This window comes from Nesoenas mayeri (genome assembly GCF_963082525.1).
Source record: "Nesoenas mayeri genome assembly, chromosome: 2".
In the NCBI taxonomy this organism is placed as follows: Eukaryota; Metazoa; Chordata; class Aves; order Columbiformes; family Columbidae; genus Nesoenas; species Nesoenas mayeri.
Window position 1 is genome coordinate 113,837,215 of NC_137543.1, and position 25,990 is coordinate 113,863,204.

Genomic DNA, 25,990 nt, shown 5'->3' on the forward strand with positions numbered 1-25,990 from the left:
GCACTTATTACTTGCCCCCCCCTCTGCCCCCCACTTAATATTTGGCTTTCAGTTTCCTCTGTATAGTAACATGATGCCATAGCTACTGGTTCATGAATGGTACATAACAATGTGTATCTTGGGGGAAAAAATAGGAAACGCCTAACTAAGAAACTCTTGGGATATGTTAATCCTCTTGCTGCAACTTGGAACCAAGTGTTTTGGGAGCTACCAGGAAAGCAAAAGCCTCACGCTGAAGGTTGTGTCTGTAGCTTGGTCTCTTAGACTCTGAGTTAATAAGTGACACTTAAGCAGGTCATTGTCTTTCTCAGGTGGGTTGATTCAGCACCTTGGATCTAGGCATGTCCATTGGTGTGTGAATTTTAAGAGCAACAGAGCTATAGTTGAGCTTACACTTTCCGTTGGAATAGGGCTGCAACACTGTATTTATGTGTTGTGGAGCTGGTGCAAGATGATTTTGATTTGTTGAGTAAATACAAATCTGTGGTTAAAAAGCCAGGGTAATTTGTTTGTCCCTCTCTAAAGTCCGTGGAAAGCTTGTCTCTGACTTTAGAAGGTCAGGATTGTGGTCTGTGTCGGTCCTAGCTACACAGCAACTTTCAACATACTGACAACTGTGACATCAGTATTTGTGATGGAAACTGGAAGTAAATAAAAGTTTGTCAGGCAAAGGGATACACATCATAGCAACAAGACAGAAAATGCTTCATGTGTAAACATTAAATGTTTTATACCAAATATTTCTTTTACAGAAATACTTAACTAATTTAGGATGCCTAGAAATACTTTAATGATCAAGAGAAAAATGTTTTAGAGAAATCTGATATATTTCCCCTATCGACTGTCTTTTCTCTTCTGCTTTTTTCCTAACAGAATTGAATACAAGTATTCTGAATAAATATTTGAAATTAATTTTGAAAGTTTTTTACAGGTTACTGAACTGTTTCTGTTTGCAGCAAACTGCTAGTGATTTACTGCCTCTTATTGTGTCTGTCTTTGAATTGTATGAATCAAATATGGGTGCGTGGGGGTGTGTGTGCATAGGTAAATAGAGTACAGATGTTTTAAAGTGTGTCTCCTCACGTGCAAGTTTTAATTTTGCAGACGATATCAGAAATTGCAGAAGATAATGAAGCCCTGGTAAGAACCTGATTAGATCACCTTGCACAATTCCTCTTCTTTTGCATGACTGACTTCAGGCCTTTGCGCTATTCTTTATATGTAAATACAACAGTGCATTTTCATGCACCCAGTCTTTAACATCCTCTGTTTTCTGCTCTTTGCCTGTTAAAATTTTCTGATTAAACCTTTTTTTGCTTTGCTTGTGGAATGGGTGCTTAATTTCTCTAACTTCTGCAGGGACATCTACTGTTTCCGTAGTATGGCTTTTTTGTTGTAGTTTTTATTTTTTAATTTGAGCAAACAAGTTGTTTCCCTGCCTTCCCCAGTTCCCTCCTTAAATTTGTCTGGCTTACATGACTGATAATAGACGATTGTAATTGTCGAGGTTAGTAAGATGAAAGTAAGAGTCATTGTGCCAGTTTGAATTCCTGTTATTTGCTGGTCCCTGGTAGTGCAAATTGTTGCAGATAACTGCATGAAGGAAAACTCCAGTATAGCAAAAGGCCTCATATCACAGAGCTCAGAAGCATCGTTATTGCTCTGATGGTTTTGAATGGGACACTTCTGTGTGCTTCAGGTTAAGCACAGGCTTCATAGGGTTTGATAAATTGCGACCCCAAGAGATATTCTAGTACCTTGATTGGCTTGCAAGTTTGACATGTATAATGCAGCAAAAACCCAGGGAAGCAAAAGAGTAATTAATCCATTAACTGTGCATCTGTCACTCTGGGAACCTGATGTGGTATATCACCAGGAAATGCAGCTCCCCATCTGAATCCATGCTAAATCAAACTTTCACAACTCTGCTGTAAAACAAGTTGTGAAACATTTATTATTAAATCATTGCCTAATAAATAAATTAGACAGTAAGAATTAATTTGGCAGGAAACTTAAATCCTTCCTCTACAGTTGCTTTCTCAATTTAATACAAAGTAATTCGTTTCATAATAGAAAAGTTTAGGTTCTGAGGAAAGTGATTAAAATGGCATGAGCCTTTCAGAATTCTTGGCAGCATCACCCCTGCCAAGACAAGGTACCTCCTTTGAGTTTTTCCTCACTGCTGTGAAAATAGTTCTTTGTGGAAAAATAGTTATACTCCTTCAGCATCTCTCTGCTTCCAAATTCTATTATCCTGTAGGCTTCTCTACATTAAATTATGTGATTGTCCTCAAGACAGTACTAAAATACTGACTTATAGTTGCATAGCACCCTGGGTTTAGGACCCAATTAATGCTGATGATCTAAATTCATTTTTTTACACAGTTTAGTTGTAGTTACTCATGGGAACAAGGCATTACCCACTTTAAGAGATTCTTATTGATTAATGTAGATAAAGCACATCAGTGGATACAGTAGTAAAGAAAGCGTAATGTGACTAAAGTTTATTCTAACTTCGGAAGTTAAATCCTGTCAGGATGAGCTTCAGTTTACAGTTTACCGAAACCAGTAGTTCTAGAAACTGTCCTGTTCGTACATTTTGAAGATAAAATGTATACACTAGTGCTCTGTGAGTGTAGTTATCGAACATCCTGACTATTTTTCACCCATGTATTAATAGGAAAAGATCCAGTGAAACAAACTATTAAAAAAAAAACCTCAGAGCTTCATATAATGAACTCAACTAAACTTTAAACTTAGCAGCCTCCCCCTGCTGTCTAAGAAACTTAAAGAAACCAAGTACTAATAAAAAAACCCAAAACTTGTAATTTACAGGATGACATATTTCATGAAGTGCCAGTATTTAATTTTATCTCTAGTAGCTTGCACATACTAGCCTGACTTAATTAAACCCTGATTTTCACAGAGAGGCCTTGTTTAATAGCTTTCTCCGCTGAAGAAAGTTCGAAAGTGTGAGTTTCTTTTTCTCTGTCTTTTCTGTTTTAGAGGTTCCCATTTTGTTTATCCCATGTTGGCTAATACTTACATTAAAACCCAAACCAAACCAAACCTGACCTTTGCGTTGGAGTACTGAGTTGTAGTCAAACCACACTATATTGGAGAGTGATATTTTTCCCGTGTAGCTAATTATTCCTGGTATTATTCCTGATCTTTTAAGAAAAGCTGGTCCATTTAAGGAAATTACCAGGAAATGAGTAAAACCAGGAATTTAAAAGACGAGGAATAAGAGAAAAGGTAACTCTAATCACATCTTCATGAAGAACCAATGTTCCACTGGGGTAGTTTCCCATGCAGACAAATGGTTAATGTACCTCAAAGTGGATTTAGTCACACTCCATTGTAAGAGTATCTACACCTGGATTTATTCAAGAATAATTAAAGTTCTATTTAAAATTCCCAGCTTGTTTTCTTTAATCAGAATTAATTTTCAAGCTTAGAGTAGCCCTGATACCAGGGGTACGTAGCTATTTCAGGTTTTTGGAATGCAAAATGGCTAATGGTTAAAATCAGTAGGGCTGATCCCTTGAAACTGTATTGAAACTGTACCACAAATAAATATTTCAGGGGTGCTCGGCACGATTAAAATAAATAAATAAAATCTGTCTAACTTGCAGTGAAGCAGTTAAGTGCATTTTCTGTAATCGTCTAGAAAAAATAGAGGCAGCTACCCTGCAGATTGTTCAGTTATTTTCAGCTGTGCAGAGTAAGTACCAAGTACGTGTGAATTGCTCGTAGTTTGATTTGATGGTGGCTTAGCTTCACCCTTGGCAAGGTGACTTGAAGAAGCAAGGCAGTGTAGAGGCAATGAAGAGGAGCCATAGCAATACAAAAAAGTAGTTGCTCACACTGCTTGCAAAGCATCCTGCTGCACCATCAGTCCTCACTTTAGACTTGGTTATATTCTTGCCCCCATGGCTTTTCCAGAGCTCTTGTCCTCTGATGATTAGATATATTCTGCTCCTCTGTTTAAATTTATTCATGGCCATTTATCCTTGACAACTCTAACTTGAAAAGCTGTTCTTACCCTTTGATGTTGACCTCAATGATGTCAGGCCTTTCAGCTGCCCAGTAATAGGCTGTGAGCACAGTTGCAGAATGATAAGGGAATTAAAGTTAACTACTTCCTTAACTCCTGCATTTGGTAGTAGGTTGCTGCTCTCTTGTTGCCTCCTGCCCAGTTAAATTTGTTTCTTCTCTGCACAACTAGAGATCAGCATTGGTTCTCTTTTGCTCATGAAAAATCGTTTGTGTGAAGATGGACTTTTCTTTGGCTTATAGTCCTACTGGGCTAGTGGCTTTATCATCGTTGTGACAGACAAGCAACAGTTAATTTCCAGGTTATCCTATGCAACTTTTATCATGTAAAACATGAGGTGGTCCACCTAGCTTTATAAAAGCTGAGATTGCTTTTTTGTTGTTAGTGATAACAGCTGAGCCTGACTAATTATCTTGATTTAAAGAATAATTTGAACAGCTGAGTTTTTTCCCTTCTCAATAGCGATACCGTGTTCATTTTTGATACGTGTTAAACATGGATTTAACTTTTTTTCCCCAAAACATCTAGGGGATTTGGGTGCTCAAGTCACATTAATTCAAATTGCTTTAGGTATCTTTCAAAATATCAGAAATAGTTCTACACATATATTTGAGGATTACTTAGCACACGTGATAAAGATGGTTTAGCATGTAGAAGTGATACTAGGAAGGCAGGTGAAAGACAGGTGTGGTGGTCAGGATCACATGCACATTCCTGTCAGTTTTAGGAAAGAAAAGCTAATATCAAAATGCATGTGTTTTTTTTCCTTCAGAGTTTCTTAAGGTAAGAATGCAGAAGAGTCTTAGGAACATAAACGAACAGGTTTTGACCTGCTATTTCTCTAAAACCAAGAGATGTGAAACGCAACCATTGACTTATTCTTCAGTCAGATTTGTCGGAGGGTTTGAGGTGCGCAGGCTGTGAGTCAGAGCATCCATCCATAGCGGAGCAGCTCAGGATGGGACGGCCGATCATGTTGCAGACCACAGCTTTCTGCTGCTACTGTGGCTTTTGCTGAGAGCTGCGGTGGATGAGGAGGTGCTTCACGACCAGCTCACCCATCCTCACAAGGGTGGTTAGAACAGGGGAGTCAGACATCAGAGACTGGGGAAACTTCATCAGCTGTCCCATGGTAGGATGTCCCCACCCTAAGAGACAGAGCCCTGAACAGCATTCAGGAGGGATTGCACAAGTAGCTTCTCTGATAGCAGAGACCATTAAAATGTCAGTGTTAGTGAGATAGTTACAGTTACACAGTGGGAATTTCTGATCACTTTTCCTCCTCTTTCCATGATGACTTACATTAAAAAGCACCTTCATCAGGAATTACCATCAAACTATTGAGTCATTTTGCCAGAGCAAGCAAGGGTTTGGTATTTACAGAACTGCTGTGCCTTGTGCTGTGGAATAGTCTAAGAAGATTTTATGAAGAAAGAGGCCCCATAATTTTTCAGACTTCTTCTACGACTAAAATGCGTACTGAGATTTTGAGTTAAACAGCTCCTATCACATATTCTCTGAGATTACTACTTTTATGAGCAAGCTCTGATTCCCTTGAAATTTCTAGCATCTATTCTCTCTGTCGCTCTTAACACTGTGAGTGCATCTGTGCGTATGTCTTGAAATGATTTGCTTGGAAGTCTACTTCTACCTATCTGCTTGTTTAAACGCATAATGAATCAACACCGCTCCCTTTCCGCCCCCCCCTTTCCAGATACTTTAATCCTTATCTTACTCTAGTTACCCTGGAGATTGCTTTCATCTCTAGCTGTGCTATTACTAATGCTTATCCTGTAAGCCTGGCTTTTGACTTTTGCAGTGCCACTTAGCATATGCTTGTGTGTGCAGGTGCATATTTATAGCTATATATTTAAAAAACATGTCAATGTATGTGTGGTGCTGCCTAATATACAGAGCAGGAGTGTTTCTTGCTGCTTGATTAGTCCCAGTGTTGCAGCTCTTCTCTCTCATTAATTATTTGAAGCAGTGTCACTGGAGTGACACCTGGTGGGGTGTCTGATCATTTTAAGTTGAAAAGTACTTTCACCTGGATCCTAAACAGTTGTATCATTGTCACATCTACTGAAAACAGGGTTATACATTAATACTAGTATTTTCTGCTCCATTAACCCAGCTTCCCCTGGAAAGCTGGATTAAGTGGTAGGATTAATCAGTATTTCTGGGTGAGAAGAATAAATTGAACTGTTGAATTAAAGGAATTAAACTAACCTGAATTCCAACCACTACTGTTCTGAAGGTGAATATCCATATGCAGGTTTAATACAATTTAAGTAATCCCTCTAAACTATACCTATTGTTAATGGGGATTAGTTTTCATGTACAATTAGTAGTTTACAGAAGAGTATTTATGTACTAAAACCAGGCTAATTGACTAAATTTTTAAACAATACATGAGAAAAACTAGGAGAGATAAATTGACTGCTTAGTTTAATACTAGAAGCGTTATTTTTATCTACTTTTCAACCTATATGGCCTCTCTTCTTGGAATTATTTTTTCTTTTTATTTGGATCTGATCTAGTCTAGATTCTTAAAATACCAGAATTCCATATATTTGTGGAAGTATTCTGTCAGGAAGATGCATAAGAATTTGGTGTAAGTTTTTAGAGGGCAGCCTTTTCTAGGGATGCTGCTTTATTTGTGGATTCATAAATAACCATTTTATGCAAAAAGAATGGATTGGGGAGAATGACAGGACTGGAACTGATTAAATTTTCTGCAAAGTCTTGTTGTCATCTTGTTATGAAATTCTTGATTGTTTGGAATGCTAATGATGACATTTTAAATATAATTTAATTCTTGAAAGATATGCAATATTAAAAAATAAGCAAACAAAACCAAGCCCCCTACCCTCCAAAGCAAAACCAAAAGCTTCCAGGTCATTTATTTGCAGAAAAAAATATTCCTGTATAATTACAGTGGGTTTTTGAAAGACACTGTATTTTTCTTGTTTGCTCTTTGATGTAGTTTTTTTCATTTTGTCATAAATAATCAAAGCCACTGTGGACACCCTTACTGACTATAGAAGAGAAAGGTGTGGTTTTGTTTTGTTTCTACTTACGAAAAGTCAGCAATGGCAACTTCTTTTTTAGTGGAGGGCATCTGGGGAGTTTTGATGAACAAGAGCTCCTATCTTAAATGAAGGGGCCACTAAAGGCTGCATGTCCCTTTCAAAAATCCCTAAATGTCAGATTACATCAACTCCAGTAAACTGGCTATTGGAGTTGCTACCTTGAAACTGATTTTCTGCTATATTCCTCTGTGTGGTAGTAAATGTTTTCCGTCTGAATGGTTGTTGGCTTATTTGTGTTGGTGCAGGATAGCGGAGAATTACCAGTTACATTGCTTAACTATGGCTATGGTATTAGCCTCAGGTTCCAACATACTGAGCATGGTAGTTCAAATCTGACTAAGTTTTTAAAATTTTATCCTTTTATTATTTGCATTAAAAATCAGTGGGACTATTCATGCTGTTTAGGTCGATTGTGTGCTCATGCTTGTTAATGCTTTAGTGGCAGGCAGTTTGGCATGCCCTTAAAGGTAATGCGCTGCTGGTTGTGTTGAGTAGCTGCCTCATTGAAATCATTATGGCTGCCGACTCTTTGATGCCCTGACTATATATAGAAATGAAGCTAATCTTTAAAAGCTGTTTTTTAACATGGAGAGTTCCTGTGCAGCTAGTCAAGGTTAGAGCATATTCCTTATGTTGAATTTAAACCTGTTTTGAATTCAGTTGAGTGCACACAAAGATGCATTGAATCTCAAATTTGCAGGTGTAAAATGCAGTGCAGTGGCCTGCAAGCCCTATGCAATTTGAGCTGCATACTCGGATAAACTGTGGGAAATTTGCAATTTGCTTGACATGGTTGCCCATGGATAAACAAAAGGAGATGCATCTTCAGATTCGAAGAAATAAATTGAGACATTAACTACTGGAAAATTGCTGATCACTAGAAAATATCTTCTGGTGAATTTTTAACATATATCTGCTTCCTTGTAAGAGAAGGAACAAACAGTCTACTAATTTTCTGCCAATCTGCTTGATACAGAGGTACCAGTATGTAGCGCTTCCATATTACATTCAATTAGGAGAATTTCCACAAGTTGCTAAGAAAAAGCTCAATTATTCTCTTCTATTAGATCATAACCTCTGAATTTATATGGGAGGTTTAATTAGGACCCTCTGATTTGCTTGAGCATTGCATGTAGCGTTCTCCTGGGGATTCGTTCTTCTCTTACAAAACCGCTTTCTTCCAGGTGTGACTGTTCTTGATGTCCATGCTAAATCGTTTTGGAGACTGCTGCACGGCCTCTCTCGCTCTTCTGCTACTTCTTAGTCCCTAATTGGCTTCATTTTCCTGCCTTTCTGAAAGCTTCCTGCTGCTTTATTCCCTCGGTCACTGCCCTGCTGCATCACTGGTAAATGTTGTTATGACTCCTGTCTCTTGCAGCTTTGGAGATATGTTGTCCTTTACACTGACTGCATTTGTTGAGCTGATGGATCATGGGATTGTATCGTGGGATACATTCTCTGTGGCATTCATTAAAAAGGTAAATTTGTAATTGATGCTACCTGTTCTATATCAGTTTAAATTTTTGAGGTGAGTTGCTTTTTGTTTGTTTTCATTTGTTTTGTTTTGGGTTTTTTGATTTTGGTGGGTTTTTTTGATCATTCCCCCCCCACCTTGGGTACATAATTTAGGTCACTGATCAAAACGGTGCATGAAAATGGGGTTAAAATGCTATTTCAAATTATAAATATTTGTAATTGCAGGATCTGGCCCAAATGCTATGGAAATCAATGGGAGTGAAATGGGATCAACCCTGTATTAGGCTTAATACACAAATTGCTTGCAATTGCGGTGTGACCTCCTTATGCAGATACCATACAGTTAAAGCAAAAATTAGTATTTTGATTTAATGTAAAGTAAAATGAGCAATACCGTATTTATTGAAACAAAACCAGCACTGAAGTGTTTCCTCTAGGGATATGGAAAGAAGAGAAAGGAGTTAATTGACAATTGAAATTAAGCTGATATCTACTGAGTGTATCAAGTTGAACTCTGCCCCTCCTGAATCTTGCAGCTGAGGTCTGTGGTTTTGAAACTGATCTTTCTATGATTTATAACACTTTTTTATTTTCTTACATGTAGGAGATGCACAAAACCAGCAGAAACATGAGAGTACTCTCTAAGTACAGAGATTTAACAGACTTAAGAAAAAGGGTTTTGTTACTGATTTAACCCTTTTCACTTACTATGAAAAAAAAACCAAACCATCTTGCACCTTTTTAGATTGAACTCAGAATTTATCTTAAGTTAAAATGCACTAGTACAGGTTCAAAAGACAGCAAAGTTACTTCACTAAAATGATACCAGAAGCAGTAATGAAACTAATATAAACTGTGGCAAAGATCTCTTCATTATACAGAGTGTATCAGAGCAAAGACTTCTAATTTAAATTTGGTTAAAAAAGTACTACCACCAAAGGAAAGTACAGCTTTACTTTTGTTGTCAAAAGTGAAAGAAGAAACAATTATGGAAAGAGCATTAGATATTATAGTTCAGTTTTTGTCATTAAACATAGATGCTATTTGTAAGAAAAATTTGCTATAATTGATCTGATTCGGGGGCTTTTTTTTTCCGGTCTTGCAGTCTAGACAGTCTATTTAGATTATGGTGATTATTATTGTTATCTTTTCATGTCAAAGAAAATAGTACAACTGTTTTATAACTGACTTAATCAGATAGAAGGTCAAGCCTAGAATCCCTTATTTGCTAGGGGAGCCTATTAAGAAGTGTAAGAAGCAGCTTGCTAAAATGAGTTTAAATCAATCTACTTTGTTAGTGACTCAAAATGACTGGCTTTGTTTAACCATATCAACATCTTTTGCCCTGTGGGTTGCATAGTACCAACAGAAGAAATGCTGAGTGCGCCCTTGTTAATGGCTCATCTCTTCTGTCTGGCACTTCCATAGGTTTCCCTGGACAGTGGCCAAATTTACAGAACAAAACAAAAGACACAAACAAAAGCATTCCTGCCAAGTACCTATGAAAACCAGAACTGGCAGTAAAAACCCAAAGTGAAACTGGTGGACCAGAAAGGGGCCAAGGAGAAGAATAGGACAGTTAGAAGAGAAACAGAAGGATAAAGAATGACAAAAATAGAGGAAGGAGGCACAGGTGTGTCCTGACCTGCCATGATGTTGGGAGCCAGAGCAGTGGGTATCTGTGGGCAAGAGGCAAACCTAAAGGAGCACCTTTGGACCAGGTCTCTCTGGCAGCAGTTGGCAGCTTTATTCTCTGTTGTCTCTCTGACCTTGGCTTTTGACAGGCCACTTGAGGTTGCTGACAGGGTGGTAACTCAAGTGGTTTGCAGGATGGATAAGGGAGCTGATAAGTTTTTGCTAGCTGAGGGGGAACTTTACAGTCCTACTTCAAGTGCTTCTGCCTTTTGAAGCTGTCTTTTGTGTTAAATGGAAGCCAAACTGGAATGGGCAGGAATTAATCTGAACTTGAATAGTTTTCTGGCTTAAATGTAGAAGCTGGAGGAGACCTCAAGGGCAACCTCCAAGTGCTTCTAATGACTAACTGCTTGGTGTTAGATTCAGTCTCCTTCCTATCCTTTGGGTACATAAAGGCTGCTGTTTCAACTGCTGCAAGTAAGAATTGACACTTTAAAGGAGAGCCTTGTTCCTTACCTTAAGGGAATATAGCATAGTTTGAAAAAACTTCCTTATGATATGCAAGATTCTCTTAAGACCTTTTTCTTGCTTATGACAATAAAGATCATTTCTAGCTTCCATAGTTGCCTAAAGGATTTTGATGCCCAGTTATTAGAGAATGACATGGTAATTGGATATCAAAGTATGCTATACAAATTTGGTAGTCCCATCCTTATTCCTACAAGAGGAGAAATCAAGTTTGTAGTATTGATTGAGACAGTTAATAGTATCTTTTAGAATTATTTATGTAATTGCTGTTTCATAACTGCATGTGCAGAATATTGACCTCGATGAATTCTTTGCCTTCTAAAACGTACTGTGCAGGAAAGGGGGGTGGCAGTAGGGAAAGTATCTCTGTGTCTCACAGCTGTCACTTGTTTTTTCTGTCTTCAAGTGCAACTCTAGTTCCTTACTTGGAGATGAGATGCACACTTCAAAATTTGACTATGCATTAGGACTTAGAGAGAATAAAACTACAAAACTTTGACAGATATTTCTGTACATTCCTGACATAAAATTGATCCAGGCAATAACTAATGAATATATCACTGCTCAGAAGATCAGATCTGTTTCCTTCACTGTTCTTGCCCTGTGTGGTTTTTGTTGGTGATGCAGTTTGTTTTGTTTTGTTTTAATTTTTTGTTTTATAATTTTGAAATATCTCCTGTGCTTTAAGTGATACTGAAACAGGAAAAGAGCTCAGATGATATAATTCAGTTTGCTATAGATGTCTCATCTACCCTCACTTTACGTGTTTATCTCCTGCTTGAGCACTGGGGCTGAATGTGAAAAGGCATTCTGATTCCTATTTTCCCTTTAAACTGATAGGAAGTTAAGCATCCAGCTTTTGTGTGTTGTTATATATGTCCTGATAGGACTATGCAGATTTTAAGGTTTCAAGTATTTTGCCGAACAAATAGTCTTATCCTTAATGAGACACACCCATGGGGCAAGTTTTCATGTGAAAGTGCGAAGCACTGAAGTTGCTTATTTCTGGAGGAGAGGCTGTATTTCTGTGAGCTTGCATTATTTTTATCATCAGAATTTTTGAGTGCAGAATTATTTTTAGATGTTGAAAGCCCTCCCTCCACATGGTGCTCAATAAGCAGAGAACAGCAAATAACACATATTTGAACTCCTATTGATTTTTGTCTCTTTTCAAGAAGGGTCTTTTTTTTTCTTTCCCAAATCCAGAACTTCAAGCATGGTAACATCATCTCTTTTAAATCTGATTTTGCTCCTTCTGGAACTGGCATGCCCTATTTATCAGGGTAGACAAACTTGTTATTTCTGGCCACACTTCAGGCTTCAGCAAGGTAGTTATGAATATACATAGCTTGACAGGCAAGTTACCTAGCAAATGTTTTGCATGTATGTTCGGTGTGGTATGTCACAGCTGTTGAAACACACAAGCCAGCCTCATACCTTGAGTTTGTGTTTATGATTAAAAGACATTATGGTCCAGGGTCAGAAGAATAAATATGTCTAAGGCAGCATTTCCTAAGCTGAGCTTTCAGTTATCTATACTGTTATATTTCTGCAGGCCACTGAAATGAGTATGTTATATCCCAGTGGATGTTTACAGTGCCACTTGAAATATCACGGGAAGGAGCTGCCGCACCAAGAATAATTCATACATGTCAGGGCTTCTAAAGAGGATGGTGACAGAAGACTGATAAGTAGGGACACAGTCTGCACATATTGTATTCCTTCAGCACAATTGATCTCTGGATGCCTGATGACTGTGAGGCACCCATATTGTGTTTGGTTTATTTTGTGAGCAGTGCGGAGTTGCTCTGTGCGGACACTGTGTGTATTGGGGGCCCTCCGGACATGGTGCAGCTCTGGCTTCAGAGTATCAGAACACAACTGGATTACCATGAAGGAGAGGAAGGGTAGCACAGTGCTTCTGAGACACAGCTTGTTACTCCAAACAGTACAAGGTGCATCACACACTAATGTAAATATTACTTGGGTTCAGGGCTTTCAGGCAGGAGATACTGAAAGCCCAGAGTAGAAAAAGCCAATAATTGAGTTGCTTCTTTCCTCCTGTTCCCTATGCATGCATGAGTTGGTTCATTATTTTCTGTAAAGTCAATGTGTATTTCCTGAAGTATGTTATATTCAGCATAGCAAGTTCTTATCGTGGTAATGCAAACCAAGTAGCAGAGAAGACAGCTCTGCAATAAACTCAGCAAACTGCGCTGCAATACATTAGAATAAGAAAAACCTGTCCCTCCCTGCTTGTTGCCTCCAACCAAAGTTGCAGAAAGGACATTTTGCTCCTTCAGCACTACTGAAAACGTCACAAGTGCAAAACAATGTTATTGTCTACATGTCAATATTTAACTGTGAATTTTACAGGCAGCTAGGCAGCTTTTCCAAGCATAGGACATGACTTTCTTCTTCCAAAGGGAAAATGATGCTGAGATCTAAGCAACTATCTGGAATCAGAAACAGTATAATCGCATTATTGGCTTATATTATGAGTACCAAAGAAGTGTGTGGACTTGAAGTTTTCTGGAAAGAACGCATCAAATTGAGAAAGTCTGCCATAGTCTGTTATTTGGCTGTAAAGAGCAAATAACTGTGGCCACACGACATTTCTTGCCTCTGTCTGTGCTTCCTCTGGTACTTTTCAGCTTGACTGTGCTGGTATCGGTGTATTCAAGGAAGCATCAGACAGTTCTCGCTTCCCACATCAGCAGAAGGCGAAATTCTTCCCAGGAAGCTGAGTCCAAGGACCATGCGGAAAAACGCGCATTCCTGCATCTTACTGCACAGCTGTGTTGGCTCTGCAGACATGCACAGCGTCTCATTGCCACGCTGCAAAAAAGGGGAGGTCAGGCCTGGTTTTCATTAACATGCCATTTGTTTGTGGCAGCTTCCAGTGAAAGTGAAGGTTATTAATGCATGAACACATACCCGGACTGGGCTCTACACAGAGTTATGGAACGAGTTGTGCTGCTAAATGATCTTCCACAGAGTTTTAATTTGTCACCTGGAGAGAGGTTCCAGTGTTGCTGGTAACAGCAAGGTGGGGGTGAAAAAAAGAACATGTTTTGCTATAGAGCTGGATGTACATTTATCTTTTGAAACAGTTGCCTTGAGTGTTGAGACATTTATTTAGAGAAAACTGGCTGCCCAAATTTCTGCTGGAGAAAATGAGAAGTATTTTCCTTGTCTTGTCCAAAGTTTTACTCACAAAAAATATAATAATTCTCGTTCTTTAATGTTGATTTATCATGTTCATAATGTAATGTTGAAGCATTTGTTTCAGTGGTGTGAATATTGGCATAAATCTATGGTGATTTTTGTCATCTGAAGAATCTGTGCCACTGTGTCCTTTGAAGGTATCTGCAGTGCCTGGTTAATTTATTTCAGGTATTCACTGATACTCGGCATGTGATCAAGACTATTTTTATTCTAATGCTTTTCTGAGCCACATCCACAGTTTTCTTTTTTCCCTTTCCTCACTTTCATGACAGGATGTAAATTATCTAAATGTTTGAATTTATAGATAGCAAGCTATGTGAACAAATTTGCCTCGGACATCTCTATCCTGCAACGGTCGCTAGCAATCCTGGAATCCATGGTGCTCAATAGCCACGACCTATACCAGAAGGTGGCACAAGAGATCACAATTGGGCAGCTAATCCCGCATCTGCAGGGGTGAGTGTCTTCAACTGCCAGCAGATATGGTGGGTCTCTTTTTTGTCCCGATATGAGCATAGGATGTCAAGAGAGTGATATAAAGACTGGCAACCTCCTGATTGGTAACTAGCTTTCTGGAGTTGCTTGTTAATAGAGGAAGTGTGTAAGACAAAAACTGGTCAGCTTTTGCTGCAGGTATATTTGAAAAAGGAGAGTTTTTTTCTTAAACAATAATGTGTGGTGGTTAAATGGATGGAAACTGCCTTTTGTAGAATAGGGTTATGTATTGTGAGCCATGGTTATGTTGTCTCCCAGCTGGGACATTTTCCACTCACCTGAAAAGCTTTTAATACCAGCAGGTTCATTTCCAGAACCCGTTAGAGAAGATTCCCCTTTCTACCTCTAGTTGTGGGCATCAGGCAGAAGCTGATTGTCTGATCTCCTGACATGAGCAGTGGAAGGTCAATGGCACCTCAGGGGTGTGATTCATTCCACCTTTCCTGGATGCTGAGTCTCCCTCTAGAACATCTTGTCTCTCTTAATAATAGAGACTACCTGGTCATGACCATTTTGGACTAACTGCCTGACTTTACATGGTTAACATTAAGTGCAAACAGTCCTTCCACTTTTACCTTCAGTAAGGCAATTGGAAGATCAGTTTCTACAGCTTGTGTGTATTCACATTCTTCTGTTGTGTTTATAATTTTCCAAACAGGACGGACCAAGAAATCCAAACATATACCATAGCGGTAATAAATGCACTTTTCCTTAAAGCACCGGATGACAAGAGGCAGGTAAGTTGGGTCTTGTATATCTATAGATCTGTAGGAAAAGTGTGTCATATTCATACCTGCAGTTGTTCCAGTCACACTTTTCCTGCAGTTAATTCAAACTGTAACTTCCTCTGTTTTTTCATCCTGTTATAATATCACTCATTTTAATGGAGCTACCTCCATCTGCACCGTTATTAGTAGGAATTAAGCACTCTTCTGTGCTTTTTTAGTTCCTTGTAACCTCATATGAACCATATTGACTGTGGCTGGCTGTAGTATTTATTGTACTGAACACTTTGCCAGCAGAGCTTGTAAAACTCGGCTACGTTTTGGTAAACTGTTTCCCCCATGGATTTTTTAATAAAAATTGCATTCCTTTTGAAAACCAAAATATCCTGCCGTGTAAGTATTTAATGACTTTTATGGTATACTATTTAAAGTTAAATTTAGTGCCTGAGATCAGAAGTCTCAAAAGGAAATATTTCAAGATTGCTAGTTGCTATTAAATGAGGATGGAATGCCATGTGTTATGAAATAGAGAAATTTTATCCATATTTATCGAGTCATTAGCCTGTGTCAAAACAGATTTAGTCATTTATTTATTTAACATTTTTGTCACCAAGATCAGTGATGTTAATTCTTGTGGTGACATTCTGTTAGTGTGCAGAACAAGTTCATTGAGAGCTGCAGAGCACTTCTGACAAGGACTTTCTTCAAGTTTATTTACATTTTTAAATGCTGGAGATTGTTTAAACAAACATCAAAGCCCTAACTGGTATTTTTTCTTTTTTTGCTTCAAAAATTACAAACAGGGGAAAGCAAAATGATGGATTAATTAAAAAATAAGTCTCTTTTCCCCACTCCTTTTGTCCTTCTACCTCTAATACCTTCTGCTATTAAGGGAAGAAGTCACCTCATGAACCAAAATTGGAGTAAGAACTCTCTTTCAATTTTGACCTAAATCTATGATAGGTCCTTGTAAGAAAATCAAAGGGACCGATATGATGTGGATGATTACACAGTAGTTAAAGAAAGGATTTAAATTGATGCTGATATCTGAATTTCCTTTTTTTTCCTCCCCCCTTCTCTTTTTGTAATGCAAAAAGCCAAGAATTTATTTGTTTTCCTTTTTTGATGAGGGCTCCATTGTTGTTTTTCTTCCTCTGCCACTGTCAAAGACCAAATCATGTAGAGAAACCTGTGTTATTAAAACAAAACAAAACAAAAAAGACCTGTGAATTTGAGTATTGAAATGATACTGTGAATGTTCAAAACACTTTTTTTTTGGCAGTTTTCTGCATTTTTTTTTTTAAGAGACATGCTGCTATGTAAAGTGAGATGGCAAATTTTGTCAAAAAAAATCTTGTTCTCATCTGTTACTACAATACTTGTTTTAGAAGAGGCAGCTCATCAGCTGGTAATAGCCATACAGCCTTCTTGGAGACAAAGTTGATTTTATTGCAGTAATTGATTTTTGTGAATGCTTGTTGCTCATATCAGTTTTTGGTCCAGTGACAAAAAACAGTATCCCAATAAAGGCTTTTTAAATTACAGGTTTAAGAAAAATATGACAATTTCATAATCTTCCACAAAAAGTAAAATAATAATTTCCATTTTTTTACCTCAAATGCGGAAAAGACTACCTCATATTGTTGAGCTGTCCATACTTTGGCAGTGAATATACTTTGACAAAACCAACCAGTCCGTTCCCTGTAATGTGAAGTTATCTCCTGTGCCTGGCACTCCCCCTGCAGCTCAGTTGTGCATTTCCAAAAGGGATGGAAGCATCTGTATCATTCATTCCTCTGCTGTTATCTGCAATTGAAACCTGCTCAGCCAGAAAAGGCTTAAAGCCTAAAGCTGGCTTTCTCTTGTCTTTGCTCCCTTCTCCCTTCCTTATTGTTCCTGTGTTCTGGTGCAGCAGCCGTTATCTGGTATAAAGAAACCAGTCAACATCCATGGCTGCCTCCTGTCTCTAAATGAGAACTATTTTCTTTTTGCAAGCAAATTCTCATCCTAACACTTGCTTTATTTACGTTGTTTCTGCAGCTGTATTTTGCAAATCCAGCTCTTCATGTTTCATGTAATAGTCTCAGTTTTCCTGTTTTCTAATTTATTCTTTGTTATAGAAAAATAACCAATATGTGCTCTGTATTACTCTTAAACTCTCACAAAGATCAGCAGGAATTTTAAAAAGATTATTTCTCCTGAACATGAACAATTTTTTTGATATGGTAAACATGAACAATATTTTTTATATGGTGCTAGCCTCACAGAATCACAGCACATCCTAAGAATGTCCTTACGCATGTGTCAGTGTTGATGTGATTTGTTGTGCTGTATTATGTGAGGCTGTGATACTTGAGCTTTATTTCCAATCAATGATCTACTAATTCAAAATATTACCCATTTGTGTACATATAAACAGTGTCTAGATAGAGTGTGCAGTGTTATCCAAATCTTTAAACAGTGCATTTTGAAAACAAGAATTTAAAAATAATTACATGGTGATAATTACTGTAAGTTGTATGCATTGCATATGCTGGCATATGTCCACATACACACGCACATTTCTATATTGATGGAAAAGATAATGAAATGTAAAAATGAGATATGGACTTGTAGGTATGATTAAGATTAGACTCATGCTTGGTAAAATACTCCCTCCTATGCATTGTAGGACAGTTTGCAGTGTGGATAGCCAGGATCAGCTGCTTAAGAATTAAAGTAAAAGCGTATTCACCTTGGTAGTGATTTCAGGCAGGTCTAGAAAGAGAAGTTAATTTAAGACATAATAGTGGACCAATGTCAACATTGCTACCAAAATACAGGGGAGAAGTATTATTTGCTATGCTGAAACAGTATTGAGTTGTAGGCTCATTTACTGAGTGAAAGAGCACTTGACATTAAACCAGCTAAAATATGAATGTAAATAGGCACGTTGTTTGATGTCTTGTTTTAAAGTTCTGGCTGGATTCCATTCTGTCCTTCCTTCTGTGTTGTTTGGGGCCAGGGGGAACGTTGCACTTGAACTAGTATGTGTAAATACTCTGTTTACCCCACAGAGGTCTCTCTTGAGATCTTTGTTTCATTGCTAGTTTTGGATCACCAAAGTCCTCAGCTTGTGACATACTTTTCATTTTCTTTGCCCCTTTCTTCGTAGTAGAGAAATCTGAGTTTGTGACCCCTGAAATAATGCATACAGTTGTATAGCTGATATGCTGCTTCATTTAGTTTATAAGTAATGCTGCAGAAAGTTAAGACTTAAAACCTTTTAAGTTAGTGTTCTATGTTTGGCACTAAAATACCTGCTTCTGGCTAATTTTATTTTATTTTATTTTTAAATTAAACTAAATCAGGAAATGGCAAACATTTTGGCACAAAAGCAGCTTCGCTCCATCATCTTAACTGTAAGTATGTAATTTACAAAGTTATTTTTCACTAGCAGAGAAAAAGTGACTCCAGTTTTGTTGTTGATAAGTTTTATCTTCATATATTTTGATTGCACTTTTGATGTATTTAGAAGCATGTAATATACAAGATAAAGGTTTGGTTGTTGAATTGGGTTTAAAACTGATTATCAGAAAGGCTATTTTCCCAGTCAAATAAATTGTGGTTTCTTCATGAAAATGTTATACTGAATAAAAGAGAAATACCTCAAGCATTTTCTTCCCGTGGAGGATGTGAACTTTATTGTGCAGATGAGAGGTTTTCTGAGGAATTTATAGCAAGTCCTCTATGTTAAGGTTTGGAGCTGATGACAGCTGAGCAAACCACACAGGGCTTTCCATCCTGCAAATGAACCTCTTGTGTTTTTTGGTTCTACAGATTATTCTGTCCTGATCTAAAATTGCACACAATTTGTCACCACTTGCACAAAAGAAGCATGAAACATTGCTTGGAGTGAAGTTAATGGATGTAATATAAAAGACTCGCATCTGCTATAATGGAAAATCAGAGGGATTTTGCCTTTGACCTTGGAGTATATTGCATCTTCAAGGGAATAAGGAAAAGTGTGCTTTCTCTGTTATGAGATACTTTGCAATGTAAAACAAACCAAACAACAACCAAACAACCCGTCGCTCTTTTGCATTCCTTATTATAATTTCAGTGACGCACACAAAAACCCAGAATTTGTTTCAGAGGGCATGGTTTTATGCTGCTTGTGTTCATAAAATATTTGGTATAAGCATGTGGATAATAAAGCAAAATTTCTGCAGTGCCTTTTGGCTGACAGATTTGTTTATTCTCTGGAGCTGTACAATACCAGTTGCTGTATCCACCTCCTACTTGATGACTCTTTCCTTATGTATGCTCTGCTGTGTTTAGTGACCTGGGTCTGTTTCCCATATAGAACTCCTTGGTGCTTTTAGGCACACCGGGGATTTTTAAATTGTTCCATCAGCTTGGTATCTGCTTTCTGAATGGGGTAATTCTGCACATATGGGGCATTGTATGCTAATATATTTCTGTGCAGTCTTCCACGTACAGAACAGAGTTGTCTGATAGAGGTAGGACTGTGGTGTGATGTTGACTCCTGCAGCAGTAGCCCTGTTACATCCCTGTGTTTGCTGGTTATGTTGCAGGCTGAAAACTTTTCTGCTCAGGAAGCTACTGTCTTAAATATTCTCTTAACATACACTTACTTACTTACTTACTTATTCATTTTTAATGCCGAGCTCTAATGCTTTTAGTAAGGAGTTAATTTTCCTTTGAAGTGATTTCTCAGCAGTGATTGTTTTTTTCTCATGCCGCTTCTCAACATATGCACAGGCTCTATCTAGTGGCCAGAAGGAGAAAGCTTCAATGCATTGTTATTGTGAAGTCCTTTCTCTTAAAGCTACTTATATAGTACCTTCATCAGTAGTGTTATTCCTGGTTTGATTTTCTTTTTTCTGGAGTATACATGCATAGCAAACGCGTACTTACAGAAATGAAAACACCTGAGTTCACTTGATGAAATTTTCTGATAAAATGGCATTCATGGGAGTCTCTTTTTCTTCGCAGCACGTTATCAGGGCACAGAGGGCCATCAATAATGAAATGGCACACCAGCTTTATGTTCTGCAAGTACTTACCTTTAACCTCCTGGAAGACAGAATGATGACAAAAATGGATCCACAGGATCAGGTAAGCATCTGGCATGATCTGGTCAGAACAGGAAGAAGACAACTGCTCATTGTTGTGCTTAGAGCTCTTTATGGAGGAGAAGACACTGCTAGGAATGCTTACATAATTCCTTTTGTTCTCTCTCTTTCTCTTTGTGAAGCTGGGCTATGCTTTCTGGTTGTTAGAAGATGTACTGGTTATTGCATTCTTTATGCAAAAGTGCAATAAAATGGGCAGAACTTTATCCTTAGCATGTACCCTGTTTCCCTGAAAATAAGACAGGGTCTTATATTAACTTTTGCTCCAAAATATTTTGCTTTTTTACATGTATAGCTGCCTGGACAATATTTAAACTGACTTTTTAATGAACTGTAAATAGGGCTTCTTTTTGGAGTAGGGCTTTTATTTCAAGCATCCTCAAAAATCCTGAAAAATCATGATAGGACTAATTTTCAGGGTAGGTCTTATTTTCAGGGAAGCAGCGTAGTTCAATGAACTGAGTTTGGTGTCATCCTGAGCTAAAACTCCGAGCAGTAGTCCAGCTTTTGTTTTTTTTCTGTACTTCTCAAAAGCAACAGAGATGTATGGTCCTTCCTAAAACTACTTCTGTAGAGCTAAAATGAATGTTTAAATGAAAACTATGTGATGTGCTAGAAGTGAAGTTAATTCGTGTTACAATAAGACCTATTTTTGTCACTGGGAACCTATATAGTAGTTGTTAATGTTTATTATTATTATTTTTTTATTGTTATTGCTTGCCTTGCCCAAATACCATTCATTGTGAAAAAAGAGACACTCGCTGAAGAGATTCAAGTTTAAATTTAGAGTCAATGAGCCATAGGAGAAGTTGCATTTTGTTTCTTTGTTTTTGGGGGCCTTTTTTTTAGGCCCCATACAAGGAAGAATGTGATTTCATTTTGAAGAGTTGTGTTAAGATTTGCTGATAATTTCAAGAGAAGGAGGTGGGAGAGTGAGGTGCTTGTAAACATAAGTAACGTGATGCTGTAGGATTTGACCTTTCCTGTTTCTCAAGTCTGAGGCAGGAAAGTTTGACTTTCAGTGACATACACACAGCTACCTAGTGTGTATCTCTATAGTAGAGACTGGCTAACACAGTGTTGTTAATATTGATGGCAGGATGATTATCGCCATCTTGAGACATTTGTAGTGATGTGTAACTGCACTAATTCCTCTCTTGCCCATTTCTATACTGGCAAAAATGGACAGTTACCAAAATGAATGCAGTGTACTGAGCCGTTTTAATTTCAGCCAGCAAAGTACTTAAGTACCAGCTTAATTTGAAATGTGTGTGATCTCTTAGCTTCTCTGGTTAAAATTAAGTGTGCAGTTAGTGGCCTTGCTAACATGGGTCTAGCTTCTCTAAGTCAACACTTAACTATGTGCATATGAACCCCACAGATGTGAAGACTTTGGAAAATGGGAACCACAACATCCTCCTTGCTGACTGTCTCTCTGAGTATGAAGTGGGGAATTTAGTCAAAGAAGGGTTGGGCAGTGGAGGGGATACAGTGTTTCAAAACAGCTTTTCCGGTACTGGTTATTAAAGTGAAATGTAAGTTATTTTAACCATTTTTTTTAACTTTTTTTTTTTAACATAGGCTCAACGAGATATCATATTTGAACTCCGAAGAATTGCATTTGATGCAGAAACTGAACCTAACAACAGTAGTGGCAGTATTGAGAAACGCAAATCTATGTATACTCGAGACTATAAAAAACTTGGATTCATTGTGAGTACTTTTGTGTAGTGGTACACTGGAAGCAGCCAAGTGCATCTGTTGTCGTACATCCTATAATAAGTCACTTCTCTTACTTGGTCTTCTGGCTATTTCCTGCAAGGGAAATGCATAATTTCTGTGATGCTGTGGTTGTTTTTTGTTGTTGTTATTGTTTTGGTATGTGTTGTGTTTGTTTGGTGACAGTTTTGTTTGGTTTTGGGGTCTTTGTTTTGTTTTTAAATCTTGTTAACTCCATGTGATTGCTTTAAAGTTAGGGTTAATTGGAAGAAATAACTGAGGCTGAAGCACATAGTTTTGCGTGACATGCCATAATTAAAATCTCTTAATGATATCTTGTATGAAGAGGCATTGTCTAATGGATCTGTGGCAGACCTATAAAGACATTGTGGTCTGTTTGTAGTGATGTGGACTACAAAGCTAAATAAATCTGAGGTAGAATTCTATGGTATTTACTTGTAGGGCCATGTGTCTTGGTTGCTTGAACTCCTTTAATTTTTGAGTAGAGGATGCAGAATCTCTTATCCTGACTCAATCAGACGAATTCCAATTCTGGTCTTGGCTGAAATGTGTTGGTGAACAGAGCACAATCTGGTTAAACTGTTACATATAGTCATATTAATGAAGAATATGTATTTTTTCCCCTCTGGAAACAGAGCATGCACACATACACTGCAATCAGTATCTTGATTTATCATTTACTTTAGGTCAGCATGCAATTTTATTTCTCCTTAGGTAAAATTGTATGCTTTGTATCTTAGGTGATTCATTACTTTTGCTCTTGGCTTGGCAAATTTACACTGAATATGGTACAGCAGCCACAGTTAAAGACAGGGTGGTTTTAAGCACTGATGCAAGCCGAAGCTTGCTTGCAGTTTGAGCGCTCTGCTCAGCTCCATGGAGTGGGGCTCACCATTGTCCAGTTCCCTTGTGGTTTTGGGAGTAGGCTTTCTGGGTTCTGACAGTTGTTTTCATTACTGATGAGTGAGGAAAAATTACTGCTGTCTCAGTGTTGTTATATCTGTAAGGAGCTGTAAGTAAATAGGCTGAAAGGGAGGAACTTGGCATTTTGGGATGGTAGGCATGATAGTAAAATTAGGGCTTTGAAGAAGCTTTTGAAATTTAATGTGTTTTTTTCTGTTGTCTGTGAATCTGTTCTCAGTTCCTATGCGATTGGAGTCCATTGCTATCTCAACTTCTGAGATGGGCAGCTCCTATGGTGAGATGAGCAGAGGACTTTGTGCCCTGAAGGCCAAAACTAAATGAAAAATGCCAGGCTCTGGCTTAGAGACCAATGGGCTGGATATAGAGCCTCCAGCTTGTGCTGAATGAGAACAGAGGTGGGGATCACTGTCATAGGAGAAGGAAAAGTAACGGGTGGCAAAGAAAGATAATGGTGACAAACACAGAAGGAATGATGGGGTCTGCTAGAGTTGGGGGACTGTAATACAGAGATTGTGGCATATGGGATAATCAGAGAGATCAAATTTAAAACAATTGTCCTGTGGTTCAGGTTGATAATTTCTGGATATCTGCTGCTTGCTCTAGCTTTATGAGATGTTGAAGACTCTCAGCTCTCACAGCCATCACTTGTACCTAAGTATCTAGCACCTCTGAAAATCTGATCTTGCTTCCTTAAAGCTGGAGTTGGAAAACTGCATGCAACAGAGCATCCAGCAGAAGCTGAACTGGAACTAGCCAACAGACATGAATTCCAATCCTGTTTTTCTGCTGCTTAACAAGGACTACAAATCACTAGTTTTGCTGGCTGCCGCTAGTTCTTCCAATGCTTTTGTTTGTCCTATGGGTTATATATCAATTCTACAGAGCTGAATTAGTAACAGCATGTTTTAGCTGATAGGGTTGTGAGGAAAACACTTGGTGTGAATCAAAATGTGTGCCTGTCTTGTCTGAGTTTGCAGGAGCTCTTTTGCTGTGCCTGTGCAGCAGGGACTTATCTGTTACCTTAATTACTCTCACATGGGCTGTTCATTGGGAAGCCTACTGAAAAGACGCCAACAGTTGTCAAGGGCAACTACAGCACTGTTTACTATTTAATTCTGATAGCCTTCCACAGGGAAATGGGGAGTGAAGTCTAGGAGGGAATGGGAGCTGGGATCAAAGCAATGAAGAAAATGTGGGGAAGGAGTAATGGGAGATAAGAAAAAAATCTGAGAAAATGAGCTGTGAAAGAAGCACCATAACAAGGGTCCCAGTGGGAGGTAGGTTATCCCAGTAACGGTGTAATGAGGCAATGTACAAATGATAAAAATGTCACTTGTGAACTGTGAGGAGAGTTATTCTACTCTTGTACAGAAGTTTTATTTTGAGCTAAGAGTACAGGTGACCCTGCATGTACAACTTGATCTCCAGCCTTGGAGATGGGCTGTGCTCCGACTGGACCCTGGTTAATCTGGCTGCCTTTACCCCATCTACTTCTTTTCAATCCGTCAGTAAAGTGTCTTCAATACTTTAATACGTCACAGGTAGTGGGATGGGTTAGCAAACTGATCTGTGCTCTGAAAAATGGGAGGTTTCCCTTCCCCCTTTTTGGCTGTGTGGCACAAGAAAAAATCTAGCCAAATAAGAGGCTGCTTTCAGATGGCAGTCTTCACTGATGGTGGTGGTCAGGATGCTAATTTATTGAACTGATTAAATGTTCTTTCCGAGAGGGAGAGCACAACCACGTCTAGCCATCAAGTTGTTCCTGGGCTGCTTGTTCTCTTTCTCTATTGAAATGCAAGAATTCTGTTCATTTCTCTTGGCCACATCAAAAAGCTTTGCCCCACTACAAATGTAATGTCAACAAGAGGCAAAGTCCAGATGTGGTTTCAGAAGTTTACAATATCATTAGTAAAAATGCATAGTTAGAGACCTCCATCCAGTTAAAGAAACCACAAGGCTTTTTCAGATGGTCGTGATGACCCATGTGAAGTTTCTTATAGACAAAGAGATTTTCAGATGAGACAGTCTTGAGGAGGTTTATTAAAATCCTGATGAATACAACAAAAAATAACCCAGTTAGGAGATCTAAGATACATGCCACCCTGTTGTATTGTTTTCCGAGTCAATTGCAAATTAAATAGCCTGAATTTCTTCTTTCCCTCCTCCTCCTTTTACAATATTTTTTGACAGGGAAATCCCAACCAATGTTTATCCCTGTCAATTCTTACAGTAGGAATAGAGGTTTTTAAACTTTCAAATAATAACATAGTTCAGTGTTAGAGATATTTAAAAGATAAAGCCACATATATTGATAGTGATAAATTAATCCTAAAATTCCGTATCTTTTCAAATGATTTAGTTTTGTTGAGCTCATCGAAGGTGAAGCTTTTGAAGTTTTTTTGTATTTGAGTAAACTTAATTCACATAACCAAGTCAGGCAATAAATACAACTTAAGAAACTGATATCCTGTGCATTTTCATTGGAATTCTTTAAATGTCACTACCTGTCATTAAGAAATTATAGTGAATGTGTTTGTTTAGAGGCAGATCTGACCAAATTCTAAGAAACTTAAATAGGTTAAAAAGTTGGGAGGAAAAAATAAGATCTCATCCTAGATCAGGTTTTCTTAAGCTTGCAGTGTGCAGAGCTTCTGAGGTTTTTTGTTTGACGTTTCTTCAGTAGAATATAACTGGTTTGTAAGACTGCAAAAAGTCGATATGGAAAATGATTTAATAATTCTGTCATGACACACTGGAATTTATCAGTGTAGCAAAATAAAATGTGAGTTAGTACAGGGGATATGAAGTCAGTAAGGAACTGTCTGATAAAAGGTGACAATTAAAAGGGAAATGGAGAATGGTGGGATCTTCTTCAAAAGGGAGGCATGGACTTGACTTTCAAAATATTAGTGGTGGTGGCATAAAAGAGTCATATGCTGATGAAATCTTATT

The 25,990-nt window shown here is 38.0% G+C and overlaps 1 protein-coding gene across 2 annotated transcripts in view; it reads left to right on the forward strand.

The window, feature by feature from the left end:
• Nucleotides 1-25,990, forward strand: part of ELMO1 (engulfment and cell motility 1) — a 310,028-nt gene that overhangs the window by 93,792 nt on the left and 190,246 nt on the right. For both annotated transcript variants that reach the window (XM_080338933.1, XM_080338932.1), the window contains 7 exons: nt 1,105-1,140; nt 8,528-8,627; nt 14,321-14,472; nt 15,170-15,248; nt 18,587-18,637; nt 20,235-20,357; nt 21,956-22,087. In XM_080338933.1, coding sequence (XP_080195059.1) covers nt 1,105-1,140; nt 8,528-8,627; nt 14,321-14,472; nt 15,170-15,248; nt 18,587-18,637; nt 20,235-20,357; nt 21,956-22,087 — 673 coding nt within the window. The remainder of the gene's footprint in view (nt 1-1,104; nt 1,141-8,527; nt 8,628-14,320; nt 14,473-15,169; nt 15,249-18,586; nt 18,638-20,234; nt 20,358-21,955; nt 22,088-25,990) is intronic.